General features: G+C 38.1%; 1 protein-coding gene and 1 long non-coding RNA gene across 2 annotated transcripts; one reads left to right on the top strand and one right to left on the bottom strand.

Moving 5' to 3' along the window:
• Positions 1–252: 252 nt before the first annotated feature.
• On the bottom strand, positions 253–10,612 carry LOC115413597 (uncharacterized). The gene is made up of 3 exons (XR_003934490.1): positions 10,599–10,612; positions 8,739–8,745; positions 253–375 (listed from the first exon to the last, which is right to left on the bottom strand). It is a non-coding gene; the product is annotated as an uncharacterized LOC115413597 (long non-coding RNA).
• A 7,258-nt stretch (positions 10,613–17,870) lies between these two features.
• Positions 17,871–25,396, top strand: LOC115417757 (CD209 antigen-like protein A). The gene is made up of 6 exons (XM_030131805.1): positions 17,871–17,982; positions 21,211–21,279; positions 21,366–21,479; positions 23,202–23,344; positions 24,142–24,242; positions 25,249–25,396. The coding sequence occupies exons 3-6, from the start codon at positions 21,392–21,394 to the stop codon at positions 25,394–25,396; spliced, it is 480 nt and encodes a 159-aa protein (XP_029987665.1). The 5' UTR covers positions 17,871–17,982; positions 21,211–21,279; positions 21,366–21,391.

Below are 25,396 nucleotides of genomic sequence, written 5' to 3'. Positions count from 1 at the left end.
AATTTGTAAAGTTAAAATTCCACTGTAAATTATCAACTCTTCTGTATCAATTAGTGTTGGTGTGATTTGCAGAGATTTGCAACATTTTCTCTTTATTTATTTCAATTATGATACATAAAAGTTGTCAAAAAATGTTTTCAGGTTAAAGTAAGGAGGTTCACGTCATGAAGTAGCATGGATATCATTATTATTATTATTACTATTATTATTATTATTATTATTATTATTATTATTATATTGGGGGAAGCTGTGGCTCAAAAGGTAGAGTGGGTTGTCCAATAACCGAAGAGTTGGTGGTTCGAACCCTGCTCTATTCTAGTCATGTGCTGTTGTGTCCTTAGGCAAGACACTTCAACCTCCTTGCCTCCAGTGCTGCTACTCTGAATGAATGTATGAATGTTCGGTGGTGGTCAAAGGCGTCATAGGCGCAAATTGACAGTCACGTTTCCGTCAGCCTGCCCCAGGGCAGGCATTTCCAGTCTAACAGAGGAGTTCAAGTGCACCAAAGTGAGGCTGGAGATGACACTGTTGGACTCAAACAATCCCTCGGTAGCCCAAGTTACCCCCATCCTGGCCACTGGGAGGAAGTGGACCTCAGCAGAAGCAACTGAGCAGGCAAAGGCCACACTCAGGCATAAAGACATCATGGGACGAGTGGTCTTGCAGTGGAGACACCACACCAGTCTGGAACAAGGCTACTGCACCCCAGAGGTGTAAACTGGTCATTCAGGAGGTGAGCCAACAAGAAGAGGCAGCAAGGTGTGCAAAGGCGGTGGCACAGGCAAAGCAAGGGCAATGGATGACTTGGGAGGGAGTGGAGAAGGGGAAGATCTCCTGGCAGGAGCTCTGGGAGTCTGAGGCATTCAGGGCAAGCTTCACCATCAAGGCTGCCTATAATGTGCTACCGTCACCCATGAATCTGAGAGAGCGGTATGGAGAAAACCCCACATGTTCCCTCTGCCCATCTCCAGCCACACTCAAGCACATCCTGGTGGGCTGCAAGACCAGCCTTACTCAAGGCCATTACACCTGGCGGCACAACCAGGCACTACAATGTCTTGCAGCTGTGCTGGAAAGCCAGCGGTCGAGAATCAATGCCCTCCCGCCCCCAGCAGCTCGCTGGCCAACAACAACCTTTGTTCGGCAGGGTGTGAGCCAAGCCAGTCTCGTCGACCCGAGACCAGGGGCTGGGAGGCTTGGTGGGGTACGCAACTGGAAGCTTAGGGCAGACATAGGCCAGAAACTCTGCTTCCCAATGGAAATCACATCAACCAACCTGAGGTCAGACCTCGTGCTGTGGTCGGCGTCCCTCAAGCTCGTTTACATCATTGAGCTCACGGTCCCCTGGGAGAGTGCTGTGGAGGAGGCCTATGAGCGCAAGAAACTGAGGTACGCCGTGTAGAGAAGGGGAGTCAGTGGCTGTGGTGGAAGAGGAAAGACTCAACGTGGGCAGTCAAGTGAGTGGTGGCACCTAGGGGGTGAGCCCAGGACGCTGGGTCTCACTGCTGAACCCTCTGGAGGTGTTGTGGGCCCAGTCAGCAAAACACCTGTGAAGGAGAAAGCCCACCTGATGACCCAACGGGTGCCACCACTCACAGTACCTGCCCAAAGTCTCATGTATGCAAGATTGGGATCATAACATCTAGTCCTACAGAACTGATCTCTGAATGAATGTGTGAATGTTCGGTGGTGGTCGAAGGCGTCGTAGGTGCGAATTGGCAGTCATGCTTCTGTCAGCCTGCCCCAGGGCCGCTGGGGTTACATATGTAGTTTACCACCACCAGAGTGGGAATGTGTGAGTGAATAAAGAATGCATCCACTATGTGTGCTTTGAGTATGTGTTAATAGAAAACCACTATATAAATCTGATCCATTATTGTTATTATCATTATTATATGATACAGAGATGGGTGACAGCTACTATAAGGACATTGTTCTGTCTGTAAGTGTGTTAAAGGGATCATATTTTGCTTTTTTAAATGGAATTATGCATTTTAAAACATTTCCCTGTGGTCTACATAAACTGTAAATGCTATGCTTGGGTCTGAATTCTTCATTAATTCAACTCCACAGGTCCATCTTCCACCCCGTTCAGCCACTTGTGCTCATGAATACAACCAACAACTGAACATTTTAGGTAATCACCTTGCAGTTTGGACATATTTTCAGCATGGACTGCAACTGCTGCTGCTGATACACAGTTATGGCGTACTCTGAGAAATGTTCGTTGGAAGTCTTGACCTTATATGTGCAAATGTTATTCCTGCTATAACTAGTTATAGACATAACAAATTAAGTGGGAATTAAAACAGGTTGTAGAAATCCACTCCATTTTTGCCAAAATGAATATAAAGATAGCTTTGCAGCACCTGGAGGGTTCAAATTTAAACTTTATGAACTACTAGGGTCCAAATACACAAATAAATGAACCAAAGACTAAAAAAAAATGTAGTTTTAGCAAAATATGACCCCTCTAAGTTGGAAGAAAAGTCAAATGCCATTCTAATGAATTTAGTTTGACAGTGTTCAAGTGTTCATTCATGTGTGATCTCAGAAAAGTACCAAGGCCTCGGCCATTTGTTAAACTCTTGTCATTTAGAGAAAATAACCATTGCAGCCTTGGTAGAGATATGCCATAATCCAAAGTAACACAGATCCCAGGATGACAGACATAACTATGTTCCAGACAGACCTTGCATTGTTTTTCCACAACTGTCAGACTGAGACCTGAGGAGACAGTCTGTCACGAGGGGGAAAATGAGAGGACTCAAATGCACAGTACTGAAGGGAAAAAATAACAAGTTTATTTAACAAAAAATGAAAACCAGACAACGAAAAACCTAATACAAAAACTAAAGTAGAGTCCATAGGAAAAAAAACATACAAAACCTGAGTCAGAGTCCGTGGATGAATATGATCAAATGTCCGGGCTATGGAAAGGAGAGAGGAGTAATGGACCAGCGCTGCATGGCTGCAAACCTAATCCTTAAATAGGCCAATGGTAATTGGCTGCAGCCACGCAGCGCCAGCAGGTGAGTATGATGATGATAATGATTATAACAAAAGAGGAGCTGAGGGTCACACAGGCACAGGTCCATGACCAAAAGGGAGGAGCAAAGAGTCACCCAGGCACAGATCCTGACAGGACCCCCCCCTCAAGGGACGGCATCCTGACGTCCCCAGAGATGCGAAAAAGCCCCCCACGAAGACCAGGGCATCCTGGCAAAAGGGGCATGAAGAACCACAGGGGAGATAGGCTGAAGTACCTCCCGGTGGGACGGTGTGAAGAGCCTCCGGGCGAAGAGGGTGAAGCACCTCCCGGTGGACTGGCTGCAGAACCTCAGGGCAAACAGGCTGACGCACCTCCCGGTGAAACGGCGTGAAGAGCCTCCGGGCGAAGAGGGTGAAGCACCTCCCGGTGAAACGGCGTGAAGAGCCTCCGGGCGGACTGGCTGCAGAACCTCAGGGCGAACAGGCTGAAGCACCTCCCGGTGAAGCGGCGTGAAGAGCCTCCGGGAAGACTGCCGAAGCACCTCAGGACAGACCTCCGGACCAGGACGTGGAAAACCTCCAAACCAGGATGATGTAGCCCCTCCGGACCAGATCATGGAGAAACCTCCCGACCAGGACGTGAGAACCCCTCCAAAACAGGACAGAAAAATCCCCTGGTTCGTGGACCTCCAGGGCTGTGGCAGACAGGACTCCAGCTGGGCTTAGGACATTGACTGGAACTGAATATGGCTGGACTAGTGACTCTAACTGAGACAAGACAGACCGAACACTGACTGGACTACAGACATCGACTGGAATTGGACTATGGCTGGACCCATGACTCGAGCTGACTGAGACTGGACAGACAGGGCTATGGACTCTGAGACTGGACAGACAGGGCTATGGACTCTGAGACTGGACTGACAGGGGAACGGACTCTGAGACTGGACTGACAGGGGAACGGACTCTGAGACTGGACTGACAGGGGAACGGACTCTGAGACTGGACTGACAGGGGAACGGACTCTGAGACTGGACTGACAGGGGAACGGACTCTGAGACTGGACTGACAGGGGAACGGACTCTGAGACTGGACTGACAGGGGAACGGACTCTGAGACTGGACTGACAGGGGAACGGACTCTGAGACTGGACTGACAGGGGAACGGACTCTGAGACTGGACTGACAGGGGAACGGACTCTGAGACTGGACTGACAGGGGAACGGACTCTGGACTGACAGGGAGACACAAAGAGCGAGGCCGAGACGGGGAAACAGGAACGCTGCGTGGACGGACGGAACCGGACTTCAGGAACGTTGCCGGACGGAACCGGACTTCAGGAACTTTGCCGGACGGAACCGGACTTCAGGAACTTTGCCGGACGGAACCGGACTTCAGGAACTTTGCCGGACGGAACCGGACTTCAGGAACTTTGCCGGACGGAACCGGACTTCAGGAACGCTGCCGGACGGAACCGGACTTCAGGAACGCTGCCGGACGGAACCGGACTTCAGGAACAGACAGGAACAGGCTTTAAAAAACGCTGCGCGAACAGACAGAATCAGATTGCAGGAACGCTGCACGGACAAACTGAATCAGGCTTCAGAAAACGCTGCGCGGCCGGAACCGGACTTCAAGGAGGGGAAACTACCAGACGGCGTACTAGCCTCCAGGTAGTACTGAAAAATACACAGAAAGACAAATACACGGAGAAATACACACGGAGAAATACACACGGAGAAATACACTCAGAAAACGGCACACACGGACAGAGAGAGACAGGGAGGAACGAATAAAACAAGCAGAACAAACAAACTAACATGAACAGGCAGATCAGAGCTAATAAACTCACTCGAACCATTAGACACACGAAGGAAAAGACACAAGAGAAGAACCCGGACCCCACGAAGGCCCAGGTCCCCACATGGAACAGGACACTGGAAACACGAGGCAGGAAACAGACGAGAGACAGAAACGCACCGGAAAAAACAACACGGGAGGAGAGCCCGGACTCAACATGGTCCGGGACCCCACATGACATGGGAACGCCGGTAATACAAGGCAGGAAACACACAGAGGACAGATACACCGGGAGAACAAACCGGGGTATGCACCCGACGGATCCGGGACCTCCAGAACCAACCGGCACGGAGGAGACCGAGCCGCCAGAGCTGAGGACAAAGGTAAGTCTCAGAAAAGCCGGATATGGGGCAGGGAAGCGCGGAGCGACGGTACAAGGGGAGAACTAAGGAAAGACAAACGAAACCAGGGATGAAAAAACTAAAAACACGGAAAAACGAAAAAACGGGTCCCTTCAGTACCGGCTGAGTCCAGGTATGGCTGGTCCCTTCTGTCACGAGGGGGAAAATGAGAGGACTCAAATGCACAGTACTGAAGGGAAAAAATAACAAGTTTATTTAACAAAAAATGAAAACCAGACAACGAAAAACCTAATACAAAAACTAAAGTAGAGTCCATAGGAAAAAAAACATACAAAACCTGAGTCAGAGTCCGTGGATGAATATGATCAAATGTCCGGGCTATGGAAAGGAGAGAGGAGTAATGGACCAGCGCTGCATGGCTGCAAACCTAATCCTTAAATAGGCCAATGGTAATTGGCTGCAGCCACGCAGCGCCAGCAGGTGAGTATGATGATGATAATGATTATAACAAAAGAGGAGCTGAGGGTCACACAGGCACAGGTCCATGACCAAAAGGGAGGAGCAAAGAGTCACCCAGGCACAGATCCTGACACAGTCATTTGAGTTTGGATTTGTCAAACTCTTCCCTCCTTCTTGCAAGAATAAATCACCTGATTAAATCCACATCCTGGTTGCGAGTGATATTTTTCTAATAGTGGTGAACCTGCTCTTGACATCAGAACCAGGGAATAATTCCAACAGATTCAAGTAAAAAAACAGACTTTGATTATCTCATGCAAATATTTCATGAATACTTGTCCCATGTAAACAGAGCTGCAGTCAGTAGATAAAAATAGCGTTTACTGAAAAGATTAAGGATAATTTTAGGTTTAAATAAATATATCTAAACCAGTAATTGATTCAGTCTTTGCCAGTTTTAATAGAAAAAAGCATCACATTACATAATTCACAGAAGACTATGATAATGAAAGAGTAGGAATTGGATATATGTTATTCATTTTAGAATCACTGCTTTCGGTCATTTCCGAATTTCCACTTTATTTCACAATTTTTTCACAATAAAGTTGCATTATACTGTATTTTGAACTGTTTATACCTTATTTGTAACATATGATAATAAGAAGAATGAAAAAAATAATATATGTTGATTTTTTTGTAATAATATGTAACACGTTTGACTCAGACATTTACATTAACAACAAGAAAAGCACTCGGAGAGCACAGACCTCCGCCAAAACCGATCTGTCCCCCCCATCACCACCAAAATTTAATAATTTGTTTCTTGTGCCAGTATCAACATTTCCTGAAATTTTCATCCAAATCTGTCCATAACTTTTTGACTTATCTTGCTAACAAACAAACACGCACGCAAACATGCAAACACACAAACACACAAAGCAAAGTGATCATAATACCTCCTGGCGTAGTTCATTTGAACTCTTAACAGTTAAATGTATTTTAGGTCTTCTATAAATTGCAATATATTTGATTTAATACATTTTAATGAACAGTTTATAACTTTAATTCTACTCAGGAATGTTTTGTGTCACTTTGCTGCTATAATTTGCCCTTATTTTTTACATTACACAGTCTCTTTATCATGCAACAGAACGTTTTTGACTGAAAAATAAAAAGCTTTAACTACTTAAATTACTCCACAGTTACTTTAACTCATACTTTAACTCTTTTCTAACACTGCATCTCATGCTGGTACATTATAAGGTTTCGGTTTGACTTACTGAGACTCTTAAAATGATTCTCTTACAATGATAAAAAGGTATTTAAGTACTTGTGGTCTGACTCAAAGTCAACTTAGAAACTGTGAGAAGTGGGGAGAAAAAGGAGGATGTTTGAGTTAAATTTGCATGAAAATGAGGAACAATTAAAGAGCAAAAACGAAAAAAACAAAGCAGCACAAAAGAGGAGGAAGTAGCTGAACTCTGAATTACATCAGAAACAGTTTATCAAGTGTGTGGTGAGCCTGTGATGAGTGTTGAAGATGATAACCTGTGATGTGCCAGTCTAGTGTGTGTCTGTCTGGTGGAAATGGGGACGTGGCACGCAACAGTTTCAGCCTCATTTGTATGGCCAAGCTATTGTGAAACTGAGGGTTTAATTCAAGGTTTGTCAAAGTCATTTTAGCTCAGTGGCTACATACAACCCAGTTTGATGCCAAGTGGGCTGTAACTGCAGAAATAATAAAATGAAAACCTATGAATAATGACAACTCCAAGTTTATATCGTTGTTTTAGTGCAAAAAAGTAAAATTAAATTCCATTAAATATTAAATAGGTACATTTACAAACTATTCTTTCACAAAAAAATGTGAATAATATGAACAACCATAAACAAACATAAAATGCCATTTTAACAATATTATGTCTCACCCTATCATTCATACATCTGCACTACAGATCACAGTGGATCTACAAAGGCACAAAAGATTTAGCAACAGGCAAAATATTAGTAAAGTTTTGGAGTTTGGAATATTGAGATTAAATAGGTGATTATTCTATTATTTTACTGGTCAGACCCACTTGAGATCAAATTGGGCTGTATGTGACCCCTGAACCTCTGACTTTTTGGTTTTAACCCACAAGCCACATGTTTGACACCCCAGTTTAACACTTTCATGCATGAATTGTGAGAACCTTAATCAAGATGTTTTTCCCAAGTGATTTTTATTCCTCTTTGGGCATGAAAAAACCAAAGAAAAAAACCCCAAAAAAAAGTGATTGAATTTTTGGTAAGAACATATTTTTCATGGAGTTACAAAAATGTCCACTCAGCTGGACACCATGTGTTTAATTTTAGAAGCAAAGAAACGTGTATTTTGTACATGTATTTACTGATGTACTGTGTGAAAACTATGAAATAAAAACATGTTTAATGCTGCTAATCTGATGTTTTATCACATTTTATCATACTCTAATACTAGTTATTACTCACTTCATGGTGAGAATATGGGAAAAAAAAAAAAAGGTTAAAAAAAGCAAAAAAAAAAAAAAAAAAAATCCTCTTAATTACAGTCTAATAACAATCAGCATTTTTTTTTTTTTACACTCAAACATGTTACTGCAGATTAGGTTTATCAAGAACAGCAAAGTTACAGTAATGGTATGAATTGCAGCATATGGAATGATGCATAAGTGTCCACTGTATATGGAACTAAAACAAACAAATCGATGAATATACAAGAGAACACCTCTGAACAGTTGTTCACTGTAGTGACCACTATGCATGAAAGGGTTAATTTACGTAAAATAAAATCATTCAGCTAAAGCTTATAATGACTTATAATAGTTCAATTATCAATACTCTGTCTGCCTCCTGTTTAAATAGAATGTGATGTGATGTTTTTTTTTTTTTTTTTTTAATTTTGTTTTTTTTTTTACTTTTTCTAATTGGGCTCAGCTGGCTGACAGGCAGCTGTCTGTACCGATGTTTATTTTTAAGGTTCGAGGGTTCAGAGGATTATCAGGTACATGTCATGTGACACATTTAGAACCAGATTTCTTTGTTCCACATTATTTTGCTTAGCAATATCAGAAATAGAAAATATGGATTTCTTATGGGCTCTATGCACAGCCCCACTACTTCCTGTACTTCACGCAGTTCCTTTATTTCCTGTCTTTCATTATCAGACACACTGATTAATCCAGGTGTGTCTGACCACAGCAGTCACAACAAGAAGTAGCAGACACACCTGGATTAATCAGTGTGTCCAATAATGGAAGACAGGAAAAAAAGGAACTGCCTTAAGTTCAGGAAGTAGTGTGGCTGTGCATAGAGCCCACTGTCCTTGGTCTGTTTGATTTCTACACTACAAACTTGTAGACAGTCCTGATTGTGGAATTGGGAGTTCTATGTGTCTCACAGTCCTCTCTCAGCATTTTATTGTGTCCAACTATTTGTAAAGTGTAAAGTGTAAGTTGTATGATCCAGAAAGTGATCTGGCTGTTGGTTTGATTAATTAAAGTTATAGACAAGGACAAAACGTGACTGCTTTGTATGTTTGTGACCAAATATATTGTATTCAGGATTGTAAATCATTTAGCTGTGGTTTCTGGAGCTTCAGGGGTCTTTCATATTTTATATCACCTGCAGTTCTATACATTTCCTTTTCATAATCTGCCATTGTATGATTGTTTTGCTGCAAAATTATACTTTTTTATTGTATAAAATTGAACTGTCTTTTATGTTGTGGATGTTGATGATTTCAAGGGTGTTTTCACACCTGAATTTCATTCTGATTCGGGGAGTATTACAATAGTGGCTTTTGCATTGGACATATGTGCAAAACTTTACCGATATTTACTAAATGTCGAAAAAAAAGAAGTGCGTAATGTCGATTTTTCCTTTAAATCACAAATGTGATTATTTGTTTATTTATTATGTGAGATAACATGAGTAGCCGTTCCATAAACATGGCAATGAACATAAATATTGTGCTGATTTATAGATATTCATTCATTCATTTTCTGAACCTGTTTTATCCTCACTAAGGTCATGGGGGTTGCTTATCCCAGCTACATGGGGGTGAAGGCAGAGTACACCCTGGACAAGTTGCCAATTCATCACAGGGCTGAACACATAGAGACAAACAATCACTCTCACATTCACACCTGTGGGCAATTTAGATTAACCAATTAACCTATCAGTGCATGTCTTTGGATGGTGGGAGGAAGCCGGAATACCCGGAGAGAACCCACACAGACATGGGGAGAACATGCAAACCCACCCCCATCAACTGGTGTTGGAATCGAACCCAAGACCTTCTTGCTGTGAGGCACGAGTGCTATCCACTGTACCACTGTGTCGCCCTATATGTTGTTATATGTCAGGATCTGTGCCTATGTGATTTTCAGCTCCTCCCTTTTGGTCATGGACCTGTGCCTGTATGACCCTCAGTTTCTCCTGATTTCTTTCATCTGACTCACCTGCTGGCGCTGCATGGCTGCAGCCAATTATCTCTTTCCTATTTAAGGCTTTGGTTTGCAGCCATGCAGCGCTGGTCCATTTCTCCTCATTCCTTTCCATAGCCTGGACAATTACCCATATTCATCCACGGACTCTGACCCAGGTGTTGTATGTTTTTTATGGACTCTGTTTCTGATTTAGCTTTTGTGTTAGGTTTTCGTTGCGTTGTTTTCATATTTTGTTAAATAAACTTGTTATTTTTTTCCCTTCAGTACTGAGCATTTGAGTCCTTTCTTTTCCCCTTTGTGACATATATATGACCCCTCTATCCCCTCCTAAATTAAAAAATTATTCGGTTTCCTGGTGTGTCCACATGTACGGCGCCATATTTCTTTTAAAACTCTTTTTCTGCACTGTTGTAACATCCGTTGACATCCTTTTTTTTTTTTTTTTTTTATTCATGTGATTCTAGTTGTGGAAAAAGGTCTTTCCATTGCAGTTTTGTGTGATATACCATTTGCACTACCCCTGAAAAACCACCTCTTGCCAGCACAAAACCTTTTAATCAAAAAACAAGAGTTTTGGTGAAATTGTCGTTTTTCCGTTAAGTAATTTCTTATGCACAAGTTATATTCATGCAATTTGAGGGTCAATGGAAAAGCGACTAATGTGTTACAGTGTTCCACCTTATTTCAGTTTGTGTTCACACTGCTCCATGCCCTTCATGCGCTCCCTGAAAATCTTGAATACTTCAGAGCTTTTGCGCATGTTATTGAGCATTTCCAATATACTGTATGCTTGTCTTCCCAAATGCCAATGAGGCATTCTTTGTCTTTCTCCGTCCAAATTGCTCCTCGACTCATTTTCTGCACTTGTTTATCTGGACGACGAAAGGTATTAAAGCTCATTAAGTTCATTCACCTGCTATCTGTTTATGTCTGGCAGTGGCACTTTTCCAACAGAACCACTCTGCTTTATGGTAATGTTTGCAACATCACAACATATCATACCCAGAGTAGTAGAGAAAACTTTAGTTGTCTATTTCTATCATTGTTGTCATATTCACACTGTAAATGAACCGCTCTGCGAAGTGATTGCAATCAAGCTGAGACCACCTCTTCCAAGCGGTCTCACCTCGGTTGTTTTGTTCTGAAATGGAGTGTGATTACTGCTTTCACATATGCCCAAACTGAGCCAAAGACTTGTTTCAGAACAACAGCTCCAATCGATCCAGGTGTGAAAACACACTAATGCAGCTGAGAGAAACCTTCCAGATCAGGACCCTCCCACCTGACCTTGTAATGGTTAACATATGTATGATTTGTTTTTTGTGCAGTTCATATGAATACTGAAGCAAATTTGAGACAATGGTCTACAAGGGGTTAAGTCCTGCATCCACTGCAACTTCTTTTCTCATTTGTGTGTTTCAGCAGCAGAGTGAACATGAAACAGATGATGAACCTGTTCCAAATGTCACAGGTAACAGCATTTTTATCTGTTCAGCCTTCTATACCTTCGTGTACCTCATACGGTTCTTCTCCTAACAAGCCATCTTTTGTTCTCATTTTGCATTAACCTTTCTAAAAAGCGGGTGGGGTTTGGTCAAACATTAAAATCCCAGCTTTATAGCTTGTAAATGCACGTTATCAGCTGTCTGACGCAGCACGACATTTGACTCTGCACACAAACTCACAACTGCTGTGTTCATTTCCTCTATTCCTCCCAAGTACATGAGTCTTTTAATTCCAACATTTGCCAAGGATGTAATTTCTATCATTGTGTACATGTTTAATGGGTTGAAGAAACAACTTCTATGTGTCTGCCTTTTTATTTTACTTGAGAACTTATTTTTTAACTGTGAACATGCATTTGAAGAGTTACCTGACAAATCCTTTTGCATATGTACAGATGTATTACCAATGGCTGACTTGTTAGAGAACCAATATTGTCTAAACCATGCAACATTTTTGCTACACATGGGTTATAAATACTGGTGTTTATCTTGCCCATGTGCAGACAGAAACCTGTAAGAGTTCAAACTTGAGCTCATAAAAGCAAATCATGGCATGTAATAAAACTAGAGTAATAAAACATAATTCAGATCTGATGAGGCCCAGACTTTGAACCCAGCTATAAAACCTTGTTAAATGGAAACAATATTTAACCCTTCTGCTGCCTTCCACATCCACATCCCATAGACGAAGACAGCGGAATGAGGTCAAATTGACTCCAAGGAACACACAGGAAGGAAGGATACTTTGATCCTGATAATTACACACCACAATGCTTTTAGGTTGGAGTTAACTTATCAGTTACTCTCAAGTTAAATATTTCATTAGATTACACCTTGCCAGTATTTATCTATTGATCAATGGTGACTGTGATCCAAATAAACCAAAACTAAAAACATTATGTGACGTCTGCAGGTTTTTGACACTTCTGTCGAAAACTACCACTGTCTTATGTCTTTAAGTTTATAGAATGGAATAGAATAGAATAGGCTTTATTGTCATTACACCAGTTGTACAATAAAATTGCAGGTGGTCTTTTCCAGTGACACTCCACTTACATCTAAATAACAACACAATAAGATACAGACAATTATTTAAAAAAACAACCATAAAGAATAAAAAAGTGCAACTGAAATATATGCGAATTAGAAATATACTGTATGAAAGAGTAAAATTTAAAAAATATAAAACTAGTATTGAAAGTGCAGAGATACAACAGTGTAAACAGTGATTCATCATATTATAAATACATTTGCAAATATTAGTGTCACATCTTTTCAACGACAGGTCATCTGATCTATATGGTTGTAAGACTCAAAGGGCAGTAGTTTGATTGGGATGATTTTTCTCAAGAGATCATCAAATTTTTTGGAGGATTTCAAAACCGTTTATTCAATAATGTATATATGATATTTCCTAGCAGTCATATTGCAAATCTCTTTTGATCAGCACAAACTACATTACTGATTTATTTCATTTATTGATTCTTGACACTATCTAAGCAGATTAGTTAAATATAATCTGCTACAAAACAGTATGATCTATAATAATCTTAAGTATTATATCTATTCTAACACATACACCAATTGTTAGGATCTGAGTTGGTTCAAATTGAAATCTTTTGCTATTGAATGTTTTTTTTTTCTTTGACTGACTTCATTTCCTCATGGGTTTTTCAGTAAGACATTATATGAGATGGTGTTAGGTGTATTTCAGCTGTAGTGTCTACTACATCGCTTCTATTGGGAAAAAAAAAACTGGCAACTCAGACAGTAGCAAGAGACAATAGCAAAGAAAAGAAAAGAAAAAGAAAAGGTGTGTGTCTGTGTATAAGAGGAGAAAATAAAAATAAATGACAGTGAGCAGAGATGATATCACAGTATGTGCTTGTACATGGCAGTATGTTTTTCTCTGTAATGAAGGAGTTTCCAGAAGGCAGTGTGGGCTGGACTGACTGATCTAAAGAAAGATGTGGCGGGGAAATGGATGGACGTTAACCCCAAAAATCATTGAGTTTACACTTTTTTTTCCATTCTCACACCAGCCTCTCAGATACTTGTGGTCACTTATATAATGATACTGATGATCTATGAGGACAGTCACTATTTTTCTTTATGGGCATTTTACTATAGTGACCGATGCCTATTGACATATTTCCAAACCATACTGAACCGCATCCGATCAAGTTTTGTTGAGTATGTATATGCTCCATGACCATCAACAACAAAACAAATGAAATATTGCTGAATATCTGTTGTTGTTGTTGTTGTTGTTGTTGTTTGGTTTTTTTCAGTTACTGGAACATAAACAAACCCGATGATGATCCAAATAGCAATACTGACAGCCCATGACCTGTAAAACAGCCAGAATGATGAAGCATGTGACCGGCAAAGTGATTTTATAACACAGTCAGTGATCATAAAATAAATCAAGTAGATGTTTTGCAGTTGTACTCATAGAGGACAATTAACTGGAAGCTATAGGAAATATGGTATGCATGAATATAAGGAGCTCCAAGATTACTTAATAAGGAAATTAACAAGAGCATTTCCTAGACCACATATATAGCTCTTGGTTGCCCTCTAATGGAAAAAAAAAACTCTCTATGCCAGGGGTGTCAAACTCATTTTAGTTCAGGGGCCAGATTCAGCTAAATTTGATCTGAAGTGGGCCGAACCAGTAAAATAATAACGTAATAATATATAAATAATGTCAACTCCAAACTTTTCTCTATGTTTTAGAGTGTTAAAAGTTAATTTACATGATGAAAAGGTTTACATCTAGTAACTATCCTTTCAAAAGATGTGAATAACATGAACAAACTGAAAAAAATAACTGATTTTAACAATATTCTGCCTCAGTTTATCATTTACACATGTACATTATAACTTACAGATCACAGTGGATCTACAAACACACAAAACATTGTGTAACAGGCAGAATATTGTTAAAATTGTACTTACTTTTCTTAAGACATTTCCAGTTGTTCATATTTGTTCAGGTTATTCACAGTTTTTGCAAAATTATACTTTGTTTTAGTGTAAATACATGAAATATTTACATTTACAAAGAGAAACATTTGGAGTTGTCATTATTTATATGTTATTATGATAGTATTTGACTGGTCCTGCCCACTTGAGATCGAATTGGTCTGAATGTGGAACCTGAACTAAAAGGATTGTTAATATCTTAGTGTAATTTTTGCATTTCACAAATTTGTCCCAAGGGCCAGACTTGACCCTTTGGCCCTCAGGCTGCATGTTTGACACCTGTGCTCTATGCAAATGTTTATTTCAGCAATTCCTTGGGCCTATTCTTACAAATATGGAAAATGAATTAGGAAAAGTGCAAATGCCTTTATCAATTTTAACAGGTTTTTGAGTTTTTTTCCAAAGTAAACCTGAACAAGATTAAACAAGAGGCTTGGCTTAGATCAGAATACTGTGTACTATCCATTATATTGTTCTGTCTCTAAGTTTCTTAAAACCAACACTTAGTGACACATTTACTGGAGGATACCTGATAGACAGCAACAGTAGAATTCAGCAGACAATACAATGTAGTTTCTCGCCGCTCTTTCATAATGTAACAATATTCATATTCTGCAGTAATGGTATGGAAAATAAAAAGATAAAAACAAGACTGATGCAGCATGTTGATAGTTAGCATCAGAGTCAAATGAGTGAGTGAATGAGTGAGGCATGGTGTCTGCACTTACTGACCGTTCTAACAGAGGAGTATAGTGTTAGATTAGATTAGATTAGATTAGATTAGATTAGATATGCCTTTATTGATCCTGCCATGGGGAAATTTCTTCGTTACAACAACAGCACAAGACGTAACAGGCTGCCGGCATCCCCGGCGCCATAAATCTTGACAGAAGATAATAATGCAAAGCACAAGTATAAGACATCATACAGTTGAATAATGGACAGACAGTGTCCATTGTTTAAGACCTGGATAAACAAATGTCATTGCTTACTTATTTTGTCATATTCTGAGTTATTGCCAAGTTTTGTGAGAATACAACCTTTGACCCCAGGCCATTAAAATCAAGATAGTTCATCCTTGAGTCCATAAAGTGAATGTCTTCCATTCTGTAAAGCTGTTATATAATGATTTGTAGCAGACAAACCTTGTGGAGATACGCAAAGGCATCTAAAAGTATGTTGCATTAAAATCTTTAAGTTTGCAAAATTTGAAAAATAAAATGCAATATACAGTCTACTCTCGTTATACCGCCAACTTCCGTTCACAGCCAAATTGGCGGTATAGCGAAAATGGCGTTACAACGGGTTGCGTCCATAATGTGCATGTCTTTACTATATGATGTCTATGCTGCCTCCGTTAACCCGTTCTAATTGCGTTTCTAAATAAATCTTGATTCTGTTATGTTGTAAGGCAGGGATCGGCAACCTTTAACACTCAAAGAGCCATTTCGACCCGGTTTCCACGGAAAAGACAACACTGGGAGCCGCACCTCGGAGGTGCCGCGCCGCGACGCTGGCGGTATAAGGGTCGGGAAATCAATGGTATAAGTGTTGTTTGTGCATGGAACTGGGCTGGCGGATGGCGATAAGCGGAAATGGCGGTATAACGGCGGGCGGTTTAACGAGAGTAGACTGTAATTGAAAAAAGTTTATATTTTTTTTACAGATCAAAACTATTTAGAAATGAAAACAGACAGTAAGAAATCATGGAGGAATAAAAAACAAAAAACCCATCGGCTAAAATTTACTTAGAGGTCTTATTTCTGTCTTTGTGCATAAGAAACCAATATAAATGAATTCCCAAAGGAACTTTGTGTTGGTAAATGCAAGTTCTGCAAATTTACAGGATTTCAGTTTTGTTGCAACATGTTGATGGTCAAATGAACTATGTTTTCAGCTCAAAAATGTCCAATTTCATCACAATTCATGCTATATTTTCATGTCACAAATGGCCAAGTTATATTTGAACTGAATTTACCTGAAAAACAAATATACTATTTGTTTTAGATTCCCCAGTTTTTCTTACAAGATTCTATCCTACATATCACATGTTTGATTTTTACAGGTTCCAATATGGAGTATGGTGCTGATCCATCCTGCTTATGTTACGCCAATACATACATTAAGAATGACACACGTCACTTTTTCAATCAGTTTTCTAATAAAAAGGATTTTTATAAAGAATTAACAATTCTATATTGTTATTTACTCTTTAGTATGATGATAAACTATACAATAAATAATTCTGATCCTAGTTTTTGCACAGGGATCATTTGTGTAAACGGTGACATGGCTGCCGAGCATCAGTATGATGGGATCTGTAACAACCATGTCACATCCGTCCACTGCCACATTTTGTGTTTTTGTTCAGCTGTTATTGTTTTAGATCCACAACACTAACATTTATGAATAAGAGGAGAATTAGCAATAGTAAGTATATAAGTTTATTACTAATAAAGTACTGGTATTGACCAGATCATCACGGGTAATGTCACGTCCGTCCACCAGCAAAATCCAATATTTCTGAAAATATAGCTTCCACTGTCAAATAATATCAGTAGTCTGTGCGCAAATGTATTAGCATTATTTCAACACAGTTCTATGCATTTCTTACAACTTCTTTTTTGACAGAAATGGCCACTCATTTGACCCCCTAAGTAAATTTTAGCCGCTATACATACAGTATACATGAAAACAAAGTAAGATTTCATTTGCATATTTGAAAAGGAGCGGGAGGAAGTATGAGTTATTTAATCCCATTCCATCTCTACACAGCAGTCTATCCTTCAGCTTCCTATCAGCATAATATATGAACAATCAAGTCCATTGGATCTTTTGTGATTGTGAATAATTAACCTCACTTATCATCCTCACATGCACATACATACACACCCATATTGACATACCAGAAAAGTAAAAAAATAAGTACATACATACATACATAAATCCATGAAGGTAACACAATGAATACACACAAAAAACAAGGAAAAAATGAAATGAAACAATTTACTACCAGAGGAGGATTTTCATTCATATTAAAAACAATTTTAGTTGTGTGTCTTTTGAACCCTGTTGTGTATGTATGGTAAGTGTGCGTTCACTGAATGATTCTGTCTAAGATACTTTCTAACCAGGGGGGCAAAACTTTTGATCTGAAACTGTTTCTAACCAAAGAAACAGTTTCATTTTATGAAGACAGGTCTGATGCAGTCTCTTCCTGTGAGGTGAGGTTTGTACTGACCACTTTTTACACAGATAGTGTGTAACTTCAACACAATGGATGAAGATAATGTCTACGCCAATGTAGAAGCACCGATACATCATGGAATAAATCATCCTAAAGCAGCGGATTCAGAAAATATTTATGTAAATGAAGATGCTCCAAAGCCAAAGAAAACTGTGCATACAGGTAATGAACACTTTTCTACTACAAGGCTCCCAAAACATATGAAGGATTCAGTTAAAAAAGAAAGAAAAGAACAAGTTAAAATGAGATGGTAACTATATGCACATATTATGGGAACCTTGTTTTACAGGATGGATTATTCTATTTTAATTTGTTTACATTATATATTATAATCATGTAAACCATATGGTGTGCTACTTTTGATGCAGCTAAGATAAATTCCCTAATCACTTACAGTCATTCCTATTATGTTTTTTTTTTTTGTTTTTTTTTTTGTTTTTTTTTCAGTTTTATTTGCACATCATGAAACAGCAAGAGAAAATTAAAAAAAAAACAAAAAAACATTCAAACAAGTAACAATACTGTGCAGGAGAGGTCAGAAGCCAAAAGAGGATTATATGAATACCTCCCCGGAAATGAACAATACACAGAGAAAAAAAAAAAAAAAGAATTAAAAATACTATATAACTGAATTAATAACTAAAGAAAAAACAACCAAAATGCAAATCACATTACAAATCATCAAATCAAATGATATACAGCCTTACATTTTCTCATGAATTAAGGTCCTTTTCAGATGCTTTTTAAACAATGATAAAGTAGATGTTGATTAAAGTTCCAGTCGTAGATTATTCCACAGATTTCTCCTAAAGTATGATACTAAAGATGTTAAAACCTAATAACTAGCAAAAAAAAAAGAATGGTTTGTGTAAATTTGCATATCCAGGAGCCAGACAGAATGACACAAACCGCAGAAAAGAAAAAAACAAAAAAACAAAAAACAGAACAGACTTTATTTTCTAAAACAACCTCTTTAAAGGAAACAAAAGAGAACCTGTGCCAAGACAAACACAGAGAACAGCAGAGTGGTCACAGTCTGGTTTCCTGTCTGTTGATGGTTTTGTATGTGAAACCTACAGTGCATTAGTTTTTAGCATTCAGTCTATAGAGCATTAGATAAACTTGATGCTCAATAGTTTTATTCAGCCTTAAGTTTCAAAAATATATTCATTCATTCATTCATTCATTCATTCATTCATTCACATGTTTATTTCAAACCTGCTACCACAGTTTAACACTTAACAGATGACAACTGGACAGATGGATAAACACATGGTTTGAAAAGGGGATGGGGATGGATATAGCACAGGAATTATTTTTGATGTTATGCCGATGATACATCAGTTTATATTTTTATATAACATCTATCCAAACCTACCTGTGGTTTATTAGGGACACAATATAATTTGGGACAGGCACAAATATACCACAGAGACATTTTTAATGTTATCTCAATGAAACCATTCTGAAAAGGCAATATTGGGCAATTTTATCTGACTATAAACTTGAGACAATTAACCCTTTCATGCATAAGTCACTACAGTGGACAGTTATTTTCCAGCTGCTCTCTTGTATATTCATGGGTTTTGTTGTTTTAGTTTCATATCAGCCAACACAGTGGACACTTACGCACCATCTCATACCCTGACATTCACACCATTACTGTAACTTTGCTGTTCTTGATAAAGCTGATCTGCACGAACATGTTTTAGTGTAAATCAATTGTTATTTGTTGGACAAGAAGGTTTTTTTTTTTTTTTTTGCATATTATCTCCATGAAGTGAGTAATTACTAGCATTAGAATATGTTAAAATGTGAGAAGACATCAGATTAGCAGCATTAAAAATGTTTTTATTTCATTGTTTTCATATCACTTTCTGATATTGGGTTTCAAACAGGTTTCTTTTCTTCAAAAATTAAATGCATGGATATTTTTGTAACTCCATAGAAAAAAAAAAACTGTTCATTGTTTCTTTTCATGCCTAAGGTGGAATAAAAACACAGAAGAAAAAATTCTTGACTAAGGTTCTCACAAGTCATGCATGAAAGGATTAAGATACAAAAAAAATCTTAATAAAACACAAAATATAGTTATATTCTGGTATTTTTTAACCTTAGCACATGTCCTTTTTTAGAGACTTTTATTTAATTCAAGGTGATTTACAAAGTAAACACTTACCCTAAACACACCCCATATAAATATCCCCATGTATACTTAATAACTCTATACATATTTACGCATCTGTATATTTATGTACACCCCCTCATAAAAATATACATCCAATTGCCCGTGTTCAAAATAGTGAATAAAAACTAAAATATCTGTATATACACTCGTACACATATAAATATACACAAACACATGTGTTTATAATAACAAATACATACGCACATACACTAACATAGATGTCTACATACGTACATATATATATACATATACATACAAACACACCTACATACACCCCCCCCCCCCTTTTTTTTTTTTTTTTTGCATATGAGAAAAAGGCATAGAAGTCTATAATATTCCATGGGAGTGTCTGTAATCGGTCCAATGTTCTTCTTTTCCGTAGTTCAGTCAGAATGTGTTTGACCACTGTGTCACTGTTTATAAGCACATTAGCACATTTCCATTGACAACTCACATTTCACATCACAAACAAACTGCAATTGTTGTAGATGTTCATTAATATGCACTGTCCCTATTAAATAAATAAATAAATAAATACTTCACACCTCAAAACAAGTGTAATTTCTTTAAGTGAATTATATGTGTGACGATCTGATATACAGTTGCGGAAAAAATTACTAGACCACCCTTGTTTTCTTCAATTTCTTGGTTATTTTAATGCCTGGTACAACTAAAGGTACATTTGTTTGGACAAATATAATGATAACAACAAAAATATCTCATAAGAGTTTAATTTAAGAGCTGATATTTAGCCATTTTCCATATTTTCTTGTTAATAACCAAAATCACTTAAATTCTTACATCAATATCTATGGCATTGTACTGACAAAAACAGTGCTTTTAGGCATTCCATGTTTTCTTTTCTGTCTGTTTTAGTCACATGATACACACAGGAGTTTGTGCTTGATTACATAACCATTGTTTCTGATGACTTTTGATGGTTTAATCCTTTTTTCCGCAACTGTATGATACAATACTGTAGTTGGATTTGGGTTATTAAATTCAAGACGTTTGTTGTTTAACCAAAAAATCTGTGATATATTACTATATTTCAGTGGTACTTATTATCTGCATTATGTGTAATAGTTTCAGAATCTTCTAATAGCTGCATCACTAAGAAAATATGAAACAGTGAGCAACACTAACACAAGAAAAATTGCTTCTGTTGATGAAAGTTGTAAACTATTAGATGTTTTCCACAGGTGCTGCAGTATTTCTTGGTCTGCTGTGTCTTCTCCTCACAGCTGGACTCATAGCTCTGGTTTTCTTGTGTAAGTAAGTTATTCTCAAGCCGCTTAAGTACTAAATTAATGGCACTGCTAATTTTTTTTTTTTTTTTTTTTAATGTTCCAAACAGTTACCAAGAACAACGCTGAGTGGGAAATGAAGATGACTCAGATGGAGATGAATTACACCAATCTGACAAATGAAAGAAACTCTTTGTGGATGCGTCTAAACAACTTGATTTCAGGTGGAAATTATTTATTTTCTGCCAGTCAGAGCTGGTTGGTTTGGGGTTTTTCAATAGGTTAAGCTTTTTCCAGACACAGCATTAAAACTCTGTTCTTTTCCTGCAAAATGTTCACATCTTGCAGTAAATTGTTCACATTTCACTCTTAAATCTACTTTAATAATATTTTGACTATTGGACAAGCATCTGCAAATCCAGTCCAAAGTGTAAAATTTGTGAAAAAAAAAAATGTACAGACATAGCGCATTTGGTATATGTTGCACGATATTTTAGCTGCTGCACTTTATTAACCACAAACTGGTGGTGGGGAAATGTGGCAAGAACTGTGTCTGCAGAGAAAAACTGCATCTGTGTGGGCGTTGATGTTCTGTAAAATCAGGTATAAAGTTAACTACAAAATTTTTCTGTAACACTACCATCGGGAAAAATGATAAATTCATGCAGCTCATCCTGACAGAATCTGCAAGGTAGTACAAAAACAGAGTTAAAACATTTCTACAATTCTAAATTCTGCTTTTACACACTGAAGGAATGAACTAATGCTAAAATATGCACATACCATATGCACATGGGAAATTGTGTAAAATATAAAATAAAAGTAGAAAGCCATATTTTATTCACAGTTTAATATAGAATATATGTCAAATGTTTAAACTAAGAAAATATACTGTTTTGAGACAAAAGTAACATGGAACAAACGATACATAACCAGAAACTTCTGACAGGCAAGAAAAAAAAAAAAAAAAAAAAAGGCCGGAAAGTGGTACTAAACAGATGGAGGAACATTTTGTAAATAATTAGGTTAATAGTCAACAGATCAGTAACAAGATCATGCGCAAAAAGGAGCATCTTAAAAAAGCAGAATTGTTCAGAAGTAAAAATGGGCAGAGATTCACAAATCTGCTAAAACAACTAGAACAGTTTCCTCAAAAATAGCTAAAACTTTGAATATCTCATAATTTACAGCACATAATATTATGCAAATATTATGCAATTTGATGATAGGGGATTTAAATGACTTTGAATGTGACATGGTTGTTGGTCTTATCTGAGTATTTTAGAAATTGTTCATTTTACAGAGATTCTCACATAAAACATTCTGTATGTTTTAAGGAGAAAAGTCCAAAAACGAGTGAACATCCATTGGGTGGTAGTTATCTGCCTGAAAAGGTCTGAGTATAATAGCCAGATTGGGTACAAAGTCTATGAACGTACAACAGGTTGAACTTTGAGACACAAGGATAACGGCAGCGACAAATACTCTGCACATATTGGCTAATTTGATAGGTACGCCTTGCCAGTGTACCTAATATAGTGGCCAGAATATATAATTTCTGAGTTAAATCTTCCTGGTAACTTGAACCATTCAATATTTTTCTTAGCTCCTTGTATTTTTTTTTTTTTTTTTCAGTACAGAACCATCCAACTATGGATTAATGATTCATGGATGATTCAAGATGAAAAAAAAAAACTTTTCCATATTGCTACCATTAGGGAAAAAAATGAATTCATATAGTATGGATGGATCTCTTTAGTTTTGTTAAATATCTTTGTACAGACTGTAGTTGTTGTGTTGTTTTTGATTAGAAAGATGACTCCAAATCATTGCAAGAAATGTTCACATTCACTTATGAACTTTTCAGATTGTACGATATGACTAAAAATGCACTTTATTGCGTGTTGCTGGTTTGTATAAATGTGGCTTGTGTGCTGTTAACACAGTGAGGGAGTCTTGTGAAAACTGGATGAAGTTTGACAACGGCTTTTACTTCATATCGACTGAACAGAAGACGTGGATGGAAAGCAGACAGGAGTGTAAGAAGAAAGGAGCTGACCTGGTGATCATCAGTGGAGAGGAAATGCAGGTGGAAATGAGCCCATGTGAAAACTAATAATCAATACACAAATTGTTTGCACTGATGGAATCCAGTGATCATTTACGTACTTGCATATCAGTACAAAGTCTAATTGTGCTTAATGTTGATCTGCCAGCTTTCATTAGTTTTCAATGAAGCAATATTATTGATTAGCTGATAGACAGGAACTGCATGCTAACTCTTTTAAAAATGGAAAAAAAATGTTTGTAACTGTGAGATAAAATGCCAAATATTTTGAGTCTAATTTAACACAAACTGACTAAAAAAAACCCATTATCTTAAGACAGGTGCAGGAAGAAGTACACACAGCCAAGCAGTAAAATGAAAAAAAAAAAAGACAAAATTAAATAACAAATCAGAATTATGCGTTTGGAAAGCAAACAAATATCACTGAAATTGGAATGTTTAACTTTATTTTGCAGAGTTCTCTTGTAAACCAGCCCATTTTATATGATCTTCACCCATGAAAAATATAAATCCTTCTCCCAGATGAGACGCATAAACTGCATTAGTAGCCATCAAAGGTTTCCAGAAGTCTGGTTTCTGTTTTTTAGGTTCAACTGTTTTCTCAGTTCTTGCTACTCAGAGATGAGATGTTCAATGATGGAACCTCAAATGTCCTAAAGGGGGCAGTAAATTGATACAATTCCATTCAGAGTCAAATCAGAAGCCTTTCTCTTGCATTTTTACTGTGTTCTATTAAAATTAAACTACTTTATTATTATTATTATTATTATTTTTATTTTTTACTGTTAATCATATTTTACCTTTTATTTTTGTTGTAGAAATTTGTGACTTCCTTCAACAAAAGAGTTTGGATCGGGCTGACGGATGTGGAAAAGGAGGGGGTGTGGAAATGGGTTGATGGGACAACACTGAACATAAGGTACAAATGTTATTACCTCCACCAAGGAGGTGATGTTTTTGTCGGCGTCGTCAGTGTCTGTCTGTCTGTCTGTCTGTCTTTCTGTCCGTGTGCAAGATAACTCAAAAAGTTATGGACAGATTTGGATGAAAATTTCAGGAAGTGTTGATACTGGCACAAGGAACAAATGATTCAATTATGGTGGTGATCGGGAGTGGGGGGGGCACTGATCTGCCTTGACGGATGTCTGCGCTCTCCGAGTGCTTCTAGTTGTTTATTTAATAATATTTGAGAGAGAGAGATAGACGGACTCTCCTGAGGTTAGGGATGGTGTAATAATGTGATCAGTACTTATGTCCTGTTTCTCAGAGCTGTCATTAATATCTTCACTTTGAACCACTCTGGGTTTATGTTACATCTAGGGGTTGCCAAGACGCAACATGGTGTGAGACTCCCCTCCCTCCATGTCCCTTAACAAACAGGAGCAAATTAAACAAATGACCAGCAACCACACCACTGCAATATGAGATATTTATTTACAAAAAAAGAAAAATTAAATCAGGTAAGGAACCATAATAATCTACAAACACCAACGAAGGAAACCAAAATACATCAGTCTTACCTAACAAAACTTAAAGAAAAAGATTCCCTCCTTGTATAGCTGATTTCACAAAGTTCTAACAAAAATTACAAAAGGCTGGTCTGCATAGGGGGTGGGGGGGTGGAATGAGAGGAGTTTCCTGGGAGGAAGGAAGAACTGGCTTTAAATTTCCCAGCTCATCTGTGAAGCACCAATCAGCTGCAGCCAGCAAAGCAACACCACTCCTGCAGCTCATCCTCAATCAACCATTATCTGTTGGAGGGAAAGACAGAACACACCCACACAAGGAAGAGAACAGAAAAAAACTACAAAAATACAACAGAATCACAAATGACACAGCACACTACAGAATCAACAAAATACTGACCCTTAACAGTTTACAATAAGTTTCCTAATGTGTAAATGTATTTTCTATTGTATTCACAGTTTCTGGAAAGATAAACAGCCTGACAGTAATCAAGGACACTCTGAAGAGGACTGTGCTGAGATCTACGTCTCTGACCCATCACTGCGATGGAATGACATTCCTTGTTTGCAGAAAAATTACTGGATCTGTGAAAGACTTTTAAAGTAA

This window comes from Sphaeramia orbicularis, chromosome 1, assembly GCF_902148855.1.
Source record: "Sphaeramia orbicularis chromosome 1, fSphaOr1.1, whole genome shotgun sequence".
Lineage (NCBI taxonomy): Eukaryota > Metazoa > Chordata > Actinopteri > Kurtiformes > Apogonidae > Sphaeramia > Sphaeramia orbicularis.
Note: the sequence above shows the minus strand (reverse complement) of the source record. Positions and strands in the feature narration are given on the sequence as shown.